The sequence below is a fragment of the Corythoichthys intestinalis genome, chromosome 19 (assembly GCF_030265065.1).
Source record: "Corythoichthys intestinalis isolate RoL2023-P3 chromosome 19, ASM3026506v1, whole genome shotgun sequence".
Classification (NCBI taxonomy): Eukaryota; Metazoa; Chordata; class Actinopteri; order Syngnathiformes; family Syngnathidae; genus Corythoichthys; species Corythoichthys intestinalis.
In genome coordinates, this window is record NC_080413.1 from 28,547,740 (window position 1) to 28,566,515 (window position 18,776).

At 37.9% G+C, this 18,776-nt stretch overlaps 1 protein-coding gene across 11 annotated transcripts in view; it reads left to right on the forward strand.

Annotated features, from left to right (window-relative positions):
- The window catches only part of LOC130907420 (neurexin-3b), a 584,351-nt gene that overhangs the window by 28,101 nt on the left and 537,474 nt on the right, over positions 1–18,776 (forward strand). For 9 of the 11 annotated variants that reach the window (XR_009061465.1, XM_057822479.1, XM_057822473.1 and 6 more), the window contains exon 4: positions 423–449. Coding sequence is in view for 10 of the 11 variants with exons in the window: in XM_057822479.1 (XP_057678462.1) it covers positions 423–449 (27 nt within the window). In the remaining variant the exon portion in view is untranslated. Of the gene's footprint in view, positions 1–422; positions 450–6,449; positions 6,462–18,776 lie in introns of all 11 variants that reach the window. The other 2 variants (XM_057822469.1, XM_057822471.1) reach the window with 1 other exon arrangement.

The following is an 18,776-nucleotide window of genomic DNA, read 5'->3' on the forward strand; positions in this document are numbered from 1 at the left end:
CTTTGTGACCTGGGCTGGCAGTGAATGAGTTAAGCTAATAAACCTTTTGAATAGATGTTGTAGTGACCATTGTCCCTGAAAGGGTTAATTATTGAATTAACAGTAAAATACTGCAGTGACAATAGGATTTTACTGAATTTTATTATTCATCCTTATGAGAATGGTTTAAAGAATGGGACTGGCATATAAATGTTACATAAACAAATTGGATGACCCAAGACTTTTTCACAGTGCTGATTCTTGTCATGTCGTGTTCCCTAATCTCCATATTAATAAAACAAAAAGCTTTCTAATGCACTTTGGGAAGCTTTTAATTTGGTAGTCATGTTTTGCCATCCTGCAAAGCATGCATAATGACAATACATGTTGTATTGGTGTGCTCTTCTTGATTTTTCTATTTCTGTCTGCCGTTTCTTTTCAAGGCCTCGCACACCTGAAGGCAGAGCAAGGTACTCTTCTCTTTCTTTGTACATCTCACTTAGTTGTTTGTCCTCTTCACCTGATTTGGTTTTGGGGCACGATTTTACGCCATGTGCCTCCGCGACCTGTCTGTGTGCATTTGTTGCAATGCTCTTCGTGAGGGGGACTTTTTGTGTGTGTACGCTAGGGGAGGGTGCATGTTATGCATGGTATGAGCTCATCTCACCTTAGTCTTACCCAGTTTTCGGTCTATTACATAACTGTGCGCACCGCTCCGTAGCAAACATGCAAGTGACTAAAATGTTCTTACCTGACCTTTGCTGTGACACAGCTTAAGAAAATAGGTAAAAGATTTTGGTGCTGTTAGCCAATATTTTGACAGAAGGAAGCAGTTAGACGTTAAGTTCATTGTAACATCCTGATATCATCCTCACTCACCTGATATCTTTTTCTGCGCTTGGGGTGCTTAATTGTTGTAATTCTAATGTTATTTTTACTATGTTGCACTATTCTTATTTATAATTTGCCACTTTTCCTATTTTGTTTTTATTTCTGGACATTTCTGCCGGTAACCAATTTAGTTCCTATCGTTCAAGCATATTTATTGAATGAAAAACACCTTGAATCCCTTCAGTTGATTGTTGTCTATATGAAGGGTATTTGAAGATTTATGTTTTCAATGTTACCCAGAGAAACAGTGTTTTTTATGTATTTATTTCTCAACAGAATTTAAATGAATGGAATATTTGAAATGTGAAAAAAAGTTAGCCATTTCAATTTTAGCATCAAAATTACTGCCAACATCAGGACATCTGACTGGCCTGCCAATATTCTTAACCACTGAAGTAGGACACTGGGGTTGTCATGCCAACGGCAGACATTAGCTACATGTTCCAAGCCAGTTTACCATCCCAATGGTTTTTTTGTCCCCCTCCAGATATTTTCTTGTAAAATTTCATGTTGCATTGATGTCACTGTTGTCCAAACCAGGGCTTACAAAGTGCTAGATCAATGTAATTAAAATTTGGTACATAATTTTCTTGTAAAGGAGTAATTCGACATTTCCTAGGAAACATTAATTTGTTTGGCACATTCTAAAAAAATCAGTTGGTAACACTTTACAATAAGGGTCCCTTAATTAACATTTGTTAATGCATTTTTAGACAATAACTAGTATTTTAGTAAAATTATAACAATTCATATATTCACTTTTCTAACATTAATTAATATATTAATTTATATTATTTAATGCATAACCATATAGTATTTAATTATTAAGTAACAAAATATTTTTTTTTGCATGTAACTGTTGAAGTTAAGATGTCACCTTGAATAATGTTTTCTTGTTTTCAATCAAATATGTACAAGTCTATGGTAGTGATTGCGTCAACTTCATTTTTAAACTATTATTGGTTCAGTTTACTACCCAAAGGTTACATGTGGTCCACTTTAAAATTAGAGTACAAGTCCAGTATATACCGTAATTTTCGCACTATAAAGCACACCTGACTATAAGCCGCCACCCAGCAAATGTGACACGAAAACGGCTTTTGTTCATAGATAAGCCACACTGCACTATAAACCGCAGCTGTCCTCACTTGTTTATGGGATATTTACACCAAATGGTATTAACCGGTAACACTTTATTTGACAGCTGCATCATACGACTGTCATAAGACGAAATGAACCACCATGAAGCTTTGAATTAATTGGCTGCAAAGCTTCATTGCTTCAAGAAGCTTATTTTGGACATCACTGCTCCCTTGGGAGAGACAGTCAACCTGTTCTGCCACCTGCTGTCAACATTATTGTTGTCCAACATGCCTCCGAGCATGCATTGCATTAAATAACAATCAAAATTCATGTTATGTGCTAATTTTTATTCAGTTACTGTTCCAAATCTTTTATTAATTGCTAGTTATGGTATTTAGTAACACTCACTGACATTGGCACCATAAGACTGTCATTAGACAATCATAGTTATGACATGAAACTGTCACGAGCATAAAAAAAAAAAAATGCTTATAACAGATGTTATTTAGTGTAATCCAGCAAATTATCCCACTTTTGAATGGATTTAAGAGATTAAAGATGGACATAAATCAAGTTATTAACATAATTTGCCAGATGACAGTCATAAGCATTCAGTAATGTAATAGTGTCATGTCATAATTATGACGCTGCGGTCAAATAAAGTGTTAGTAGATACCAAAACTAGCAATTAATGAAACAACTGGAATGGTAAATGAATACATATTTAGCACAGAACATGCATTTTGATTGTTATATACATCTGTAGTGCTGCAATGCATGCTAGGAAGCATGTATTACCTATTAACCCAAAATGAAAAAAATAAGCCACACTGGAATATGAGCCAGAGGATTCAAAATGAAGGTATAAAGTGCGGCTTATAGTCCAAATATGTCGGTACACATTAGCTTTGTGTTTCCCATCCATTGTTGTATTTATCATGTAGGAGTCAATTAAAACACTTTCAAATAACATTTCTTGATATATACGTAACGTGGTTAAATTAAATCAAATTAAATTTTTAATTGGTGTTTATCATTGTATATACATATTAGCTTTGTGTTTAAACAAATTACCGAATACATTTTTGTATTTATCATGTAAGAGAGTCAATTAAAACACTTGAGCATTGAATTGAATAGCATTGAATTTTAACCAGAATATTAACAACATTACAATTAATATTTTAATTAAGACTCCTGTGAAAAGAAATCAAAGGTGGTTAAACATTTTGCATGTAAAAAGTTTGAATAATTGCTTAACTTGCTTAAGTAGTTTATTAAGTCTTACTTAAATCATGTAGGCATTTTCATTTAACTAGCGTAATTTTTGGACTATAAGGGACACCTGAATGTAAGCCGCGACCTACCAAATTTGACACGAAAACGGCATTTGTTCAGAGATAAGCCGCACTGGACTGTAAGCTGCAGCTGTCTTCACTGGATATTTACACCAAAATATAAAAAACGATAACATTTCATTTTTCAGTGGCATCATAAGACTGTCATAAGACCAAATGAACCACCATAAAGCTTTGAACTAATTGGCTGCAAAGCTTCAATGCTTCAAGAAGTTTCTTTTGGCCATCACGGCTCCTTTGGGGGAGACAGTCAACCTCTACTGCCACCTGCTGTCAAAACTGTCGTTGTTCAACACGCCTCCTAGCATGCATTGCAGCAGTACAAACGTAAATAACAATCAAAATTTTGGGGTTCAAAAATGAATGTTCTGTGCAAATTATTTCTTCAGTTACTGTTCCAATTGTTTCATTAATTGCTAGTTATGGTATATGGTAACACTTTATTTGACAGTGGTGCCATAAGATTGTCATAAGACAATCATAATTATGATATGACACTGTCATGAGCATTAATGAATGCTTATAACAGATGTCAATAAGTATTAGCCATCAAATTATCTCACTTTTGAATGGTTGAAAAAGGTCCGAGCTGGACATAAATGGAGTTAGTGAGGTAATTTGCCTGGATGACAGTTAATGAAATGTCATAAACATTCATTAATGCCCTGATAGTGTCACACCATAATTATGATGGTCTTATGGTAGTCTTATGACGCCGCTGCTAAATAAAGTGTTACCTATTAACCCAAATAAATCAACAAATACGCCAAACTAGACTAAACACTGGAAGATTCAAAATAGGGGGGAAAATAAGAGTCTTATAGTCTAAAAATTATGGTACATAACCTAATAGTTACTTAAAGCAGTTGTGTGTAACCACTTTAAATAAGGTTCTTGCATAAATGCTATGTTTTATGCTTGTTTTCATATTGGGTAACTAACGTTAAATAACAAAGTACTTAACGTTAGGTTTGCAGCACCCAATGACTCACAGAGCAATGTTTTCCAATCAAAAGAATACAGTGGTATGAAAAAGTATCTGAACCTTTTGGAATTTCTCACATTTCTGCATGAAATCACTTTCAAATGTGATCTGATCTTTGTCAAAATCACACAGATCAAAATACAGTGTCTGCTTTAACTAAAACCACCCAAACATTTATAGTTTTTCATATTTTAATGAGGACAGCATGTAAACAATAAAAAAAAAAAAAAAAAAAAAAAGGGGGGGGGGTAAGTGAACCCTCTGCCTAATGAGACTTAACGAGCAATTGAAACCAATTTTTACCAAACAATTTATGTCAGGTGTTTACCCAATCACTGATGATTGGTTTAAATCTGCCCTGCCCGCTATTAAACACACATCTGGTAAGAAATGTCTTGATGAGAAGCATTGTCTAATGTGCGTCATGGCCTGGTCAAAAGAGCTGTCTGAAGAACTGTGATCAAGGATTGCTGATTTGTATAAAGCTGGGAAAAAATATAAAACCATCTCTAAAAGTCTGGATGTTCATCACTCGACACTCAGTGAAGTTGTCTACAAATGGAAAGTTTGGCGCTGTTGCTTCTCTCCCAAGGAGTGGCTGTCCACCAAAGATGACACCAAGAGTTCTCCTAAGGAGTGGCAGTGCACCAAAGATGACGCCACGAGTTCAGCGCAGAATACCCAGAGAGATAAAAAAGAACCATATAGTGTCTGCTAAAGACTTACAGAAATCTCTGGCACAGTCCAATATCTCTGTGCACAAATCATCTATATGTAAAACTATTGCCAAGAATGGTGTTCATGGGAGAACTCCACGGAGGAAGCCACAGCTGTCTGAAAAAAAAACATTATCGCTCGTTTAATGTTCGCAAAAATGCACTCGGACATTCCACAGAAGTTTTGGCAAAATATTTTGTGGACTGATTGAACCAAAGTTGAATTGTTTGGGGTAACACACTTAATGTGTGGAGTAAAAATGGAATAGCTCACCAACATCAACACCTCATCCCCACCGTGTAGCATGGTGGAGGGAGCATCATGATTTGGGGCTGTTTTGCTACATCAGGGCCTGGACAACTTCCAATAATTATTGGAAGAATTAATTCAATAGTTTATCAGGATGTTTTTCAGGAAAACCTGAGGCCATCTGTCAGAGTTGAAGCTAAAAAGTGGATGGATGCTGCAACATGAAAATGGTCCCAAACACAGAAGTAAATCAACTTTAGAATGGTTTCAAAAGAACAAAATACACGTTCTGGAGTGGCCAAGTCAAAGTCCAGACTTGAACCCCATTGAGATGCTGTGGCATGACCTAAAGACAGCGATTCATGCCAGACATCCCAGGAATCTGACTGAACTACAGTAGTTTTGTAGAGAATAGTGGGCCAAGATTAGTCCTGATCGATGTGGCAGACTGTTCTGCAGCTACAGGAAGCGTCTGGTTAAAGTTATTGCTACCAAAGTGTGTGTGGGGAGGGCGGGGGGCGCAAAATATTAAATGTGATTGTTCACATACCTATTTTTCCCTCTTCTGTCATTGTTTGCATACTATCCTCATTAAAATATCAAAACCTATAAATGTTTGGGTAGTTTTTGTTAAAGTAGACAGTTTTTTTATCTGTGTGATTTTGACAAAGATCAGATCACATTTGATGGTGATTTTAAGCAGAAATGTGAGAAATTCAAAAGGTTCAGACACGTTTTAATACCACTGTATAGATCAGTGAACATTAATAAGTGTGTATGAATGAACTAATATGTTAGTGCATTATATTAATTTTTAATAGTACTTCACCATTAGTTTAGTTACTGTCGGGTTATGCATTAACTAATGTTAATTAAGTAGCCCTTATTGTAAAGTGTTACAAATCAGTCCTGACAGTGTGAGGAAAAAAGTTAACCAAAGCTTCAAGGTGTTTAACCATCACCATAATGTCTGCATTTAGTTTCAATGTTGCCTGACAGATGTGCTATCCTTGACAATTTGCATGTTTGTAAGCTTTTATGCATGCATGTAAGATGATGGGTTTAGGCTAACTATAAACTAACTACAGTGTACTGTAACTTTCTTGCTGCCTTGCTGTGGTATTCAACCTGGGATGACCCTGTGCTTTGCTTTCTCTCTCCGGACGCCTTCTCTCTGCAATCTATAGGTAGAAACAAAGGTACAGCAGCTCCTTTTTTTTACTGCCTTACTGCGCTTCAAGTGTGTGTGTGTGTATGTGTGTTTGCTTTAGTGGGTCCTCTGCCAGTGGTCAATCATTCGTTATGTATGTGTTCATCAAACTTGTTCATGCCCTCGTCTGTGCCATATGTACAGCAGGGACTGTGAAAATCGGGAGAAGGGACGTTTCCCTGCTAATGAGTGAGCGTGTGTGACCACTGTTGCGTGACAGATGAGTGATTGAGCTGAGACTCGAGCGGAGATGGAAAGAAATATGATGTCAGCGCTTCATGCTCAAGAGGAAAGACCTTAATTATTGCTGTTTAACAGAAAATGATGACCGTCGGCTTTAATGTGGATCAATCACTGTCCTTTGAAGTATTGAATATTAATGGCAGTGAGAAAATGCATTTGTGTGTACCTGAATGTTAATAGTCATGAGTGCCTAATATGATGCGACAGCTCTTTTCCAGGCGAAAAGAAGTTGATTAGTAAATTCGACCTGACATTTGGTTGCATCTGTGTATGGCAACGATGCAGTCCTCATTTGTGACTCACTGTTTGTGTGTGATCATGTGTGTGTCTCCTTGAGCTTCATGTTGGAGAACTGAATTGACCCTTAACTCCTGCTTCCCTTTTGCTATGCCTGTCAAGCTTTTTCGTGCATGCCAGACCGTGTTGTGTGGGTGACATGGTCACGCTAACATAGCACAGTCAGGTGTGGTGCGGCTGGATGTCCTGATGAGCATCACATTGAATTATTATTATGAATTTCTGCCTACAATACATGGAAAATGACAACTAAGACACATTAACAAATGCTGTGTCTAAACACAATGCAGCCTGGGAAAAAAAGAAGGAACAACCCTTTGTATTCTAAATTAAGACTAAAATGGTAATTTAACAAATGTCCAAAAGTGACAAGTCCTTTGAATTATGGAAATTTCTTTTGTGGTTTGAGCCAAAAAAATGGGGAATAATAGGGGAAAAAATAAAGAAATTGAAATACTATAATGCCCTTGCATATGAGGATGGAGTGTGATGTCACCAATATACTTTCAGTCGCCTAATGAAAGATTATTAAACATGCATATAAAACATAAAACACTTTCAAGGAGCTACTAGACTAACATACCGTATTTATTGAGAGCAAGAGTCGATGATGTGAGTAACCGCCAGCCACTTTGATGTAGTGGATTTTTGCAGCAAACTTAAGGTGAGTTATTTCTCCATTAAAATACTCTAAACTCCATGAAAGATTGACACATTTTCTAAAAGGTTTGGTTCATAACAAATCATATTAACGTGGCTGCACTTTACTTTACTTTACTGCGTAGTTTTGCTATTTCAAAATAGACGCTCCATTGAGTATAATAGTATGTTTATTGAATAGCAATGATGCTAAAATGGCCAAAGAGTGTTAATGGCTGAGCCAATGACATACCGCAACCAACTTGTCACTTTTGCTCATTAATATTGATGATGTTAGCAATTGTTGCTAGGCGGGTCAACCTCCTGTTTGTCCCTAATAGTAAATGCGTGGAAATAGTGTACAAACGAGATGTTTACTGAGCTAAACACACCAATTCTGTCCGAAAATGGTGTCCCTGGTGTCAAATTCACTGGTAAAGATGTGGAAGAACATACAAATGTTCAGTTAAAAAGATGGCTTGAGTGTCGAGGGCTGTAAAAGAAGGGGAAAAGAGCCGACCAGAGGTAGCTTTTTTATCGACACCTTTTTCTTGTGTACATTGCCTTACGCTACTGACAATGACATTCTCCTGTTTCAACAATCTATCTTTTACCACCAGATGCCCCATCTTTCTTATATCTTATATCCTCTGGTTGTCTTACGTCTCTGACTGTTCTTGTGGGTAATTTAGATTGCTATTTTTGTGTAGCGATCGCAAATGCTACTCAGTGACAGCCAACGAACCTTTTTAAACTTTTCATTAATAACAAATCTTAATTGTATAATTTATTTACACTTCACCCTTACTGAAGTTGTTTTTTTTTTTTTTACAAGAGAAAAGGTAACAGTGGCAGTCAGATACCATTTTAATTTTTTTCAGGTAATTAATTGTCAGACGGAAGCAGCACGGCAAAATGCCACGCTAAAAAATAAGTAAAAATATAAAAATAGCTTTCCTCTTCGTCCTCTGTAGGACCATGGCCCCCAACAAAATGTTTACTACATATGAAATTTGAATGGCGTCACCTTGCTGGTATTAACTGGTCTTTTGGACATCCGCACAAGTTGATCCATTCTTCACATTTTTTCCTCGGACTTTTTGGTTTTGGGAAATAAATGACGATACCATCCTTCATATGGCGTAATGTCTAGAGTCATTTCTACAAGTTCCATGGCAGCAGTGTTTGATCGGCATGTTCTTTTTTGAAAGATTACCGGGGAAAACAAGAAGAAATAACATGGATTGTATGTGAGGGCGTGTCTATAACGACCCACTTCCGCATTACGATGGCGACGTCACGGTCTAAAAATAGCATTCGTGCGGTACGCTATTGGCTAACATAGCACATTGCACATCTAGTGCTATATTCTGTATATGTGATATCTATTTTCAGACTACACAACACCAGCTCCGAACAGTACTAGGCCACACCCCTTTATGGCAAACACACTAATACAGTATTTACGACACAGTGTTCTGACTGGAAATAGGAAAGCTACTCTTGTCCAAGCACATGCAAACCCAGTACATTAGGTATTCTAAAGTAATGATGCATCTAAAGTGCAAGTAATGATCACAGTCACCGTGTAAATCTAGCAGTACAGGATACATAGTTTGTAAATTGTGTTTCACCCCAGACTAGTTACATATCTATACCTAACATAGCACAAAAAAGTTGCGTTTACCAGATTAACCTCACAGAAAGTACTAGATATGGTGATTCTGGCAGGGGTGAAAAGGCCAAGAAAACAAAGGAGAGGAAAATATGTTCAGTTTGTGTAAAGTATAGCCAATAAATTTTTAATCTATTTTATTGTATTTTAAATTTATTTTAATTTTAAATGAAGAACCTTCATGAAATTAGCTGCAAAGGAAAATAACATCATCCACAGGGAACTGTGGTGTAATCACCTAAAATATGATTGCATTTGCAAAAATTTAGGTTAGCACTCTAATAAAATCTAGAGCTCGTACTGATTAATTTTGCTCTTGTGGCAAACAGAAACAGAGCTGTCACTGTGGCATTTCCTTGCAATGCTAAGTCACATTGGTGAAAAACGCAAAAATGTTAGGTAGGCCAGTGTTGAATGCCGCAATGATTAAATGTTATTCCCACTCAATTATTATCCTTATTCAATGTTCTAAATTGCACACAAACAATAACCAAAATGAAAAGTGTCAAACAATTTAACCATCATGTTTCCAAATGTAGCAGTTCAAAACTACATTTCCCATAATGCCTAGCGCGGCTTAACTCACGGACAACTACCCTACTAGCGAGCACCTGTAGCCGAGGCAAAAATCCAACATTGCTATAAAAGTTAACAATCATTGGCAGCGTAACGATGCAACACCAAAAGGGATTTTACAGATCACACCACTACAAAGCGCTAACAGAAGTCAACAGTTGTCGAAGGGTAAAATCAAGTAAACATACTGATAGCCTGTTAGCTCCAGGCATAACGAAGGTTTGTTCGATAATGATGCCATGATAAAGCCAGTGTGTGACTGCGCACACATGCGCAAATTGGTATCCAAAGTAGAATAAATGTATTTTAGTCCTAAATACTCTTTTGGGTACATGAGCATTTGATTATATACCTATTGATCTTAATAAAAGTCTTAACAACTGGACAGGCTGTCTGGGAACACGCCACAGGCACACAGTACCGTAGTATTCTGTGCAAAGCGTCAAAATGAAAACTTGACATTTTCATGAATTAAAAAAAAAAACAAAAAAAAAACATGCCGGACGCCACGGACAGGGTATAAAAAGTGGACATGGCCGGGAAAAAGAGGACGTTTGGTCACCCTATGATATACAAAAAACATTATGAAGACATTAAATGTTGCTAATTATTCATAGTAATGCACGGATATTATTGAAACTGTAAGGACAAAGAAACTGAGTGTACTTACAGTAATTATTGAAGGAATCTGACCTTTTAGCCAGACCGCCGGAATCGTGCCAGCCGAACCGCCAGACCTGCGCTGGTGCAGCTCCAACGACCCGGGGCAGCGGATCCGACACACCAGCCAAAAGGCCAAACTCCAAGCGTTCAACTTAGTCTTAACCCTTTGTACTGACTCCATTTTGAAAGGTTTAAAGAAGGCTCACCGTAAACAAGTCGACAGCGATCAAACAGCAAGGCGAAACGGAAACAGACTCAGGCGGGGAGGCTACCTCACCCTATCACACGTCAACAAAAGGTTTCCGAGAAAAATGACAATGTTTAGTTAAACATTCAGTCTTTTGAAGGCTCTCGCGGGGTGGGCTGTAGGCAGAAAGAAGGGTGTGTTCGGGATTATTGTCTGTTTGTGGATTGGACTGGAGGATTCGGAAGTCATTGTTGTCAGGGAAATGAAGGTTATGGATTTTGCCACCTCAGCGTCAAAGGGGCTCTTGGAGTCTTATCAGTCGTGTTATTAGTTGGATATCGGGCGTTCTCTGGTGTTCCTTGTGTTGGTACAGGGCGTCCCACGATTTGTTCTGGACTGTCCGGGAGAACTGATTGCGAGAGTTGGTGGTGCAGACGTGGGCTTGTCAGTGTCAATCTCGTTCAGTCAGTTGCATGACGCACACATTGGGCTTCTGTGATAAGAAGGCGTTATGTAGCTTTTATGCCCTATATTCTGCTTGTTTTCCTTAAACTATGGTATAAGTGCGATTTATTTTATATTTGGTGTGCTACAGTAATACAAACAGTCGATCGGTAAATACGAGAAAAGATACTATTCCCTGATTGATTATATTAAGTGTGTTAGAATAATGCAAACAGTTAGACGGTGCCTACGAGAAATGGTACCATCTCCTTCAGTATCTCTCAATCTAGTATCTAACAAAGTGACTGTGATCATGTAGCCATCCAATGATCAGTTTCCAAGCTGTATGGCCACATGGCCACGGGGTGAAAGACTTTTGACAGTTTTCATCGCACACGTCATAGAAATAAGCCTAGCACTGAATATTACCTGTCTGTCTTATCAGAGAAAGAGGTTACTGGGTGTTGTCAAGGATACAGGATCTTATTCTGTCCACCCCTTTATACAGCCTACAATCACAGTGTTATGTGGGTGTTTTTGGTATTATATATGGTAGATGATTGTGACCCCAATCACTGTCTTCCCTAGTGCAACAAGAATGTGTATTTACTAGTTTGGTACGGCTTGGCACCAGCATGATCTCTCTTCTACTTTTATTGTCACCGGCCAGCAACACATGGAGACAGGGTGTGCAACGTCACACAATGTCTAACAGTTCAGTTGGGTTTGGTCAAGTTGCTTCATGCGCTTGGTCATACAATAGTATAGTGCGTTCTTATCCTTCGGAATACAAAGTAAAAGCAGATGCATAATGCCATCAAGGTTACGCACCATTGCTGATAGAATGGAAAAATGGAGACTGGAAAGAATATTTTCCCTGATTTAAATTACACTCTGGGATTCATAGCACCAGGTGGCATTTATCTGGTTTGGAATGTGTTGCTTGTACTTTTGGTAAACAGCAATTAATGGCCAGAAGCTAAGCCTGAAATTGAGTTCAACTTGTGTGTCTCCTCATTACTCGATCAAAAGGCAGCCCGGGCTTGTCGAGGTGGAATTGGAAGTTGCTGAAATTGAGGCTATTGGTCAAATTGATTTCAGCCAGGCCCAGCTGCTCCTCAAGCAGTGAACAAATCCAAGTACATAAATGAAAAACTCTCTCTAGACCTGTGGCTTTTCTTGTTTCTAAAGAATACACATCTAACCTGAGTAAAGCCCTTGATGTTGTTACAAGCCACAATCTAATTTGTTCTGACTCTTGCCTTAAAGGTAAACGTTTACCAGAGTGTGATAGGTGTGTAAAGTGTTGTTGCAGTTTTTTTTTGTGTGTGATTTTTTAAAAATCCCAATTACCTTCGGTTTTCACAAGATTTTATTGTGAAACTTTACAAACTAGAAAAAGACAAACTTTTGACAACAAGTGAAGATATGCATACACTGCAACTTTATAATGTCTTAATCGGAATATTTTTCTTAAATCTAGTCCAATAATCTTGTTTTCAGTGTTAAAAACTAGTTAACAAGTTAATGTTTATGATTATTCCACTTACTTTAAGTAAATATTACTACTTGTTCTGATAAAGTTGGTAATTTTTCACCTAAATCAAGAAAAATTTGCTTTCAAATATTGGTTTGAACAATATCTATTCTTGAATTAAGAACATCTCTGACAAACAAGCTTTTTTAAAGCTTAAATATACTAATTACCGTATTTTTCAGACTTAAAGCCGCTACTTTTTTTCCCGCCATTTCTAGCCTGCGGCTTTTTAAGGAAGCGGCCTATTTATGGATATTTTTTTTGACAAGACAGCTTCATATTTTTTTGTTAAAATAATAAAAATTGGATAATCCGACATATTTTAACAAACTGTCCATTGTTTTAGCATGTTGCTTCGTTGCCACTACTAGTTTCGTTTTGGGTTGTGAAGAAAACACTACGGAGCGTGCGTTACAGTGGTTTTGTTAGCTCTCACGTTGTTATGACACGCCCGTGACGATCGGGTGATGACGGCGACTACTAGCGGTTCTGCCGGAATAAATGGGAAGTTGAGGCAACCACGACAGCGGTCACACTCCAAGTGCGCTGTGTGCGGTGTGGTGAATGACACAAGCGCTGCATGTGAGGTAAAAGCTAAATTATTATCATATTAAGCAATGGATTAGACATTAGAAGGCATTAGAAGCCAATTTTTTTATCTCTACTATCTGTTCATTGAATATTTAATGGCTAATTAATGTCGAATGGTAACTTTACTATCGATACAGCTGTATCTCTCACCTGTAAAACCGGATATCCGGTCGTATCGGTTTATCATTCTCAAGCTTAGTTTTAACTCTCGGCACTCGGAGGACTTTATTGCCACAGTATGCTACAACAAAGCTGCTATATAAGGGTTAGCGCTAGCCGTTAACCATTTTTAAGAGGATTTAATTCAAGTTTAGAAGGCAAGGTAAATATCATTGCAAATGTATTGACCTGCTCTTCAAAGTTGGTTTGTCTTTAAGCATTCAGACAACACGTGTTGTTGATGTTGATGTGTGTTTATCTGGTTGATAAATATTATTTTTGATCAATGAAATATTTCTGTATAACATTAATGTAACTATCCAATGTTAAGATACGGACACCTGCACCTTACAGTCAGGTACGGCATATATTTGGATTCAACATCTAACATTTTGTGGAATTTGGCTGTTGCAGCTTATAATCAGGTGCGCTTTATAGTCCACAGATTACGGAAATTTCTTAAAATAAGTCTGTTAAGAAAAACAGCTAGCTTAAAATAAGCTTATTTCAAAAACTCTGAGTAAAATTTACTTGAAGCAGTGGCAAATACTTGAACTTATTTCTAGTAGATTTACACTGAAACCAAGGGAATTTAAGTAGTTTTAAGGATGTTTGTTTTTGTAGCGTAAGAGGCAGCCTGTAGTCGCTAGCAAGTAACATTAGCATTCGGTTTCAGTGCCTTACTTTCTACAACCTCACCATCTTCCCTTGCCTTAATGACTACAATGTAGGACTTTTATGGGGGTTCAAATTTTAACATACCACGATATACGCTAATGCTTGCTTCACTGAAGTTGTGGTCATCACTTGCCGAGCTATATTGATCTTCTTATATTTGCTACCATCAGTGCCTTATACCACTCCAACATTAATTCTCTTTGCTGCCCCATCTTTTGATGCTGTCTTCATTCACATTCTTGTCCCGTCCCTGTGTTTCTCCTCAGGCATTAAGTTGAGACAGCCCTGTAAGCTACAATGCACAATTCCTCTCATCTGTCATAGATTCACCAGTTCCAGCCTGACCATTGGTTGCCCTAGCATCCCCCTTCCATTCCATCTTTCTTTTTTCCTCTCTTCACTCCTCCCCCACAGCTCTCTGCTACTGACCTCCGGGATCAACCGAGCAAGACTGATTCTCACTTTTTCACGGATCATATAGTGCGTCAGCAGTTACGCAATAGCGCACAAGAGCGCGCGAGAGACAAGGACCGCTTGGATATGTAGCCAACATATTTTTTTCTTTATTCATACTAATGCTGCTTGTCGATGTTAAGAATATTCGTTAGTAATCAAGGGACTAAATGAAAAAGGGATGTACCCCTCGGATTGTATGCATAGACATGTGAAAGGTAAAAGGTAAAACGACTCTTACTTAAAGTACAATACTCTACGTTTTCGTTTCATTGATCAGTTGTATTAGTATCACTTTTAGTTTATGACACAGCAAAATGGCATATTCTATAGTCATAATATTTAGAAAGAGGGCGTTTACTGTCATGTAAAAATATTAAGACACCCTATGGAAGCCTGTATGTTTTCTAACATATTTGGTTATATGCATATTTAATATAAATTTTAACAATCTTGAGAGATTCAAGTAATAAAACTAAATAATTAAAACTGCAAAAAAAAAGTTTTTATAACTTTTTGTAAAATGTCATTTTAAATCAATGCAATTTATGTAGAGGAATCAATTAGGAAACCCTCACATTCAATCCCACTTAAAATGGCTAAATTCACACACAGGTGTATCACATCGGGTGCAAATGATTAGAGCATCATTACCCACTGTTTTAAAGGAGGCAAACCTCAAATTTAGTTTGGTGTGCCCCTGACTGTTGAAGTGAGAGAAAACACCATGGTGAGTTCAAATGAGCTGTCTGAGGCTTTGAGAAAGAAGATTGTAGACGCTTATGAGTCTGGTAAGGGCTTTCAAAAGAATATAAAATCAGCCATTCAACTGTCCGGAAAATAGTGTACAAGTGGAGGACATTCAAAACAAATGTCAACATGCCCATGTCTAGCCGTCCAAGCAAATTCACCCTGAGAGCAGACCGCATGATGCTAAAAGATTTTTCCAAAACCCCCAAAATGTCATCATGGGACCTACAGCAGGGTATTGCTACTGTTGGTATTAAAGTGCATGAATTCACAATCAGAAAGGGATTTCGCAAGTTTAGCCTTCATGGGAAGTGTGCAAGAGGGAAACCTTTGCTCTCCAAGAAGAACATGAAGGCCAGACTGATTTTTGCCAGAGTGAATTTAGACAAAGACCAGGACTTCTGGAGTAATGTTCGTTGGACAGATGAATCTAAAATTGAAATATTTGGACACCAGAGCAGAGGGCATGTTTGGCGTAAACCCAATACAGCATTCCAGGAAAATAACCTCATACCAACTGTGAAGCTTGGAGGTGGAAGTGTCATGGTTTGAGGATGCTTTGTTTCAGCAGTACCTGGCCAGCTCACCATCATACAATCCACCATTAACTCTATCATGTATCAGAGGGTGCTTGAGGAACATGTACTGTAAGATTATCTGTGAAAAAATTTAAGCTGAAGCTAAATTGGACCCTGCAACATGACAATGACCCACATTATACAAGTAAATCCACCAAGGACTAGCAGAAAAGGAAAAAATGGAGAGTCCTTGAATGGCCGAATCAGATCCCAGATCTTAATCCCATTGAGATGCTGTGGGCTGACTTAAATCAGGCTGTACATGTAAGAAACCTCTCAAACATCTCACAGCTGAAGGTATTCTGCGTTGAGGGGTGGGGCAAGCTTTCTTCAGACCGATGTCAACGACTGGCAGATGGCTACAAAATGCGTCTCACTGAAGTTATTTCGGCCAAAGGGGGTAACACTGGCTATTAGGTGGTTGGGTGTCCTTTTTACCTCAGTTAGAATATGCATTTTTGTTGCTATATTTGGTTTAATGAGTAAAACAATGTCAATTTTTGTTGTTTACTTTCAATTAAATCGCTTTCTTTTCCAGAGACAACAAGATCCCAAGAAAAAACAAGATCAGACATTGATTTGTGAATATTACTTTAAAAAAAAAACAAAAAAAACTGAATATTTCATGGGGTCTTCTATTTTTTTCATATGACTTTAGTTAAAAACTGGAATACCACCGATTGTTAGAGAGATGCCAGAAACCTTATGAATAGGATTTATGGGAAGAAGTAGGTTAAGATGTGTCTAGAAGGCTGCATACAAGTGTGTGAGTGCAGACAAAGCATAGCAAAATGAAGGGAGCATGCATGTTTGCGTAATGTGCCGGATTGATGGCTGCAGCCATGCATAGATGTTCACACCAGGAAGAAAATAAACAAACACGGCAGCAAATTGAAGAGATATGCATTTACTGTTAGAGGAACACTACGCGCTATACTCTTCCGCAGCTCTTTGGTTGTCCATTGCCTCGGTCAACCCTTGTTACCTTCAGCAAGCAGAGTCATGTCAGTCTGGATATTTAAAAAGCAATATGCTAATTGAGGATTTTCAGTTCAAACATATTCTCACTCTCTTTCCAAGCGATACGGTTGTTGCTTGCATTTTAATGTTTTGATATTCTGAATGTAGGTTTTCTGATTTACTCCAATGGCAAAACGTGAAAGTAAAACTGTTCCCACAAAGTTGTCATTGCATTTCCATTTCATGTCATCATAAATGCAGTCAATTAAAGCTTTTTACATAATACCGTGCACGTTTAAATGCATACATTAGCTACTACTGGAACTTTAATGAATGGCAGCGATGGTTATGCAAGAACAAAGACACCACAACATTGTTCCGTGTCCAAATACTGTACCATCAAGTGGATGGTAGAGAGGACTCGAGACTTATAGAGGTTCATCAGACCATAACTGGAGTGTATGTTTATGAGAAACATTTAAAGCAACTACATGGTGGGCGAACGCTCTTGCATTTTAGTGAGCCATTATGCAGATGATATGTAAATGAAGTCATCTGATTGGAGTCATGCTTAGCGTGCGGTACATTTAGGGCCGATAATCAAATGTTGATTTGCTTGTGACGTTGAATTGTTTACTGTCTCTGTGTAGCATTTGTGTGTGGTTGCATTGTACCGGCAGCAATGAGTAGAGGTGTGGCCGAACTAACTCGGGAAACAGAGCCCGTTCTTAAGTGAAATTAAATATTTTCCTAATAACTTACAATAAAGTGAAAATGTGGAATTTGATCATTTTAACTTCTGAATACTCATGGTTGCTTTGGGAAATGAGATGCAATATGTATTCAGTTTTCCTAGGCAATAATTTGCCTCTTATTTTGTGTGCAACCACATTTTATCTTCTCTAGTTTCATGTGCCTTCGTAAAAAATATATATTGATGTTTTGTTTTTGTTTTTTGTTTCCCCCCAATAGTATTGTACTAGTTATAAGCTGCACTAATTGTGAAAATGGTATCGTCTGCAACAGTACCATGTTAACATGTTAACGGGGTGGCCTGGCTCAGTGGTAGAGTAATTGTCCCCTAACCCAGAGGTTGTGTGATCGGTTCTCCGCCCTGATGAACAATCTAAGTGTCTTTTAGCAAGATACTGAAACCAAAGTTGCTCCTGGTGCTGTGTCACCAGTAGGTGGATGGCGATGTAGTGTAAAGCGTTTTGAAGGCCTTGAAAGGTGGAAAAGCGCTATACAAGTATGACATTTAACAGGAGTGTGTAGATCTAAAATTTAGCTAGCGCCCAACCCAATTAATACCATTTAAACAGGCCACAATTGAAATAAAGGTAGAGTTTGGTTGATTTAGACTAGAATATATATTAGGTATAAATGTTTTTTCTTCTGATCCTTTTATTTTAACTAAACTTCGGCAGCACGGTGGGAGAGTGGTTAGCACGTCCGCCTCACAGTTCTGAGATCTTTCCCACCACACCTCAAAAACATGCATGGTAGGCTGATCGAACACTCTAAATTTTCCCTAGGCAAGGGCATAGGGATGGTAGGGACATAACACTACCAACATTTCAGGATGCTCAAATTGTCCCCACTAACTTTTAAGAAACCTTATATGCATTATATAATGAGTTCAGTCATATAGGTCAATTAGATTGTCTTCCCATATGTTGCAAGCATAGAATCGACCTTACCATTATTAAGTGAACTATTTTTATTATGTTCAAATTACATTTAGCCCTTTTCACTTGCTGAATATGCTGGTCCATATCCCCCCCTCAAATGCACGTTTCATTGGCTGATGGCTTGACCCACCGCCGACACACACGCTCACACTCACACAGCCCAAAACAAATACATGTCAAAAA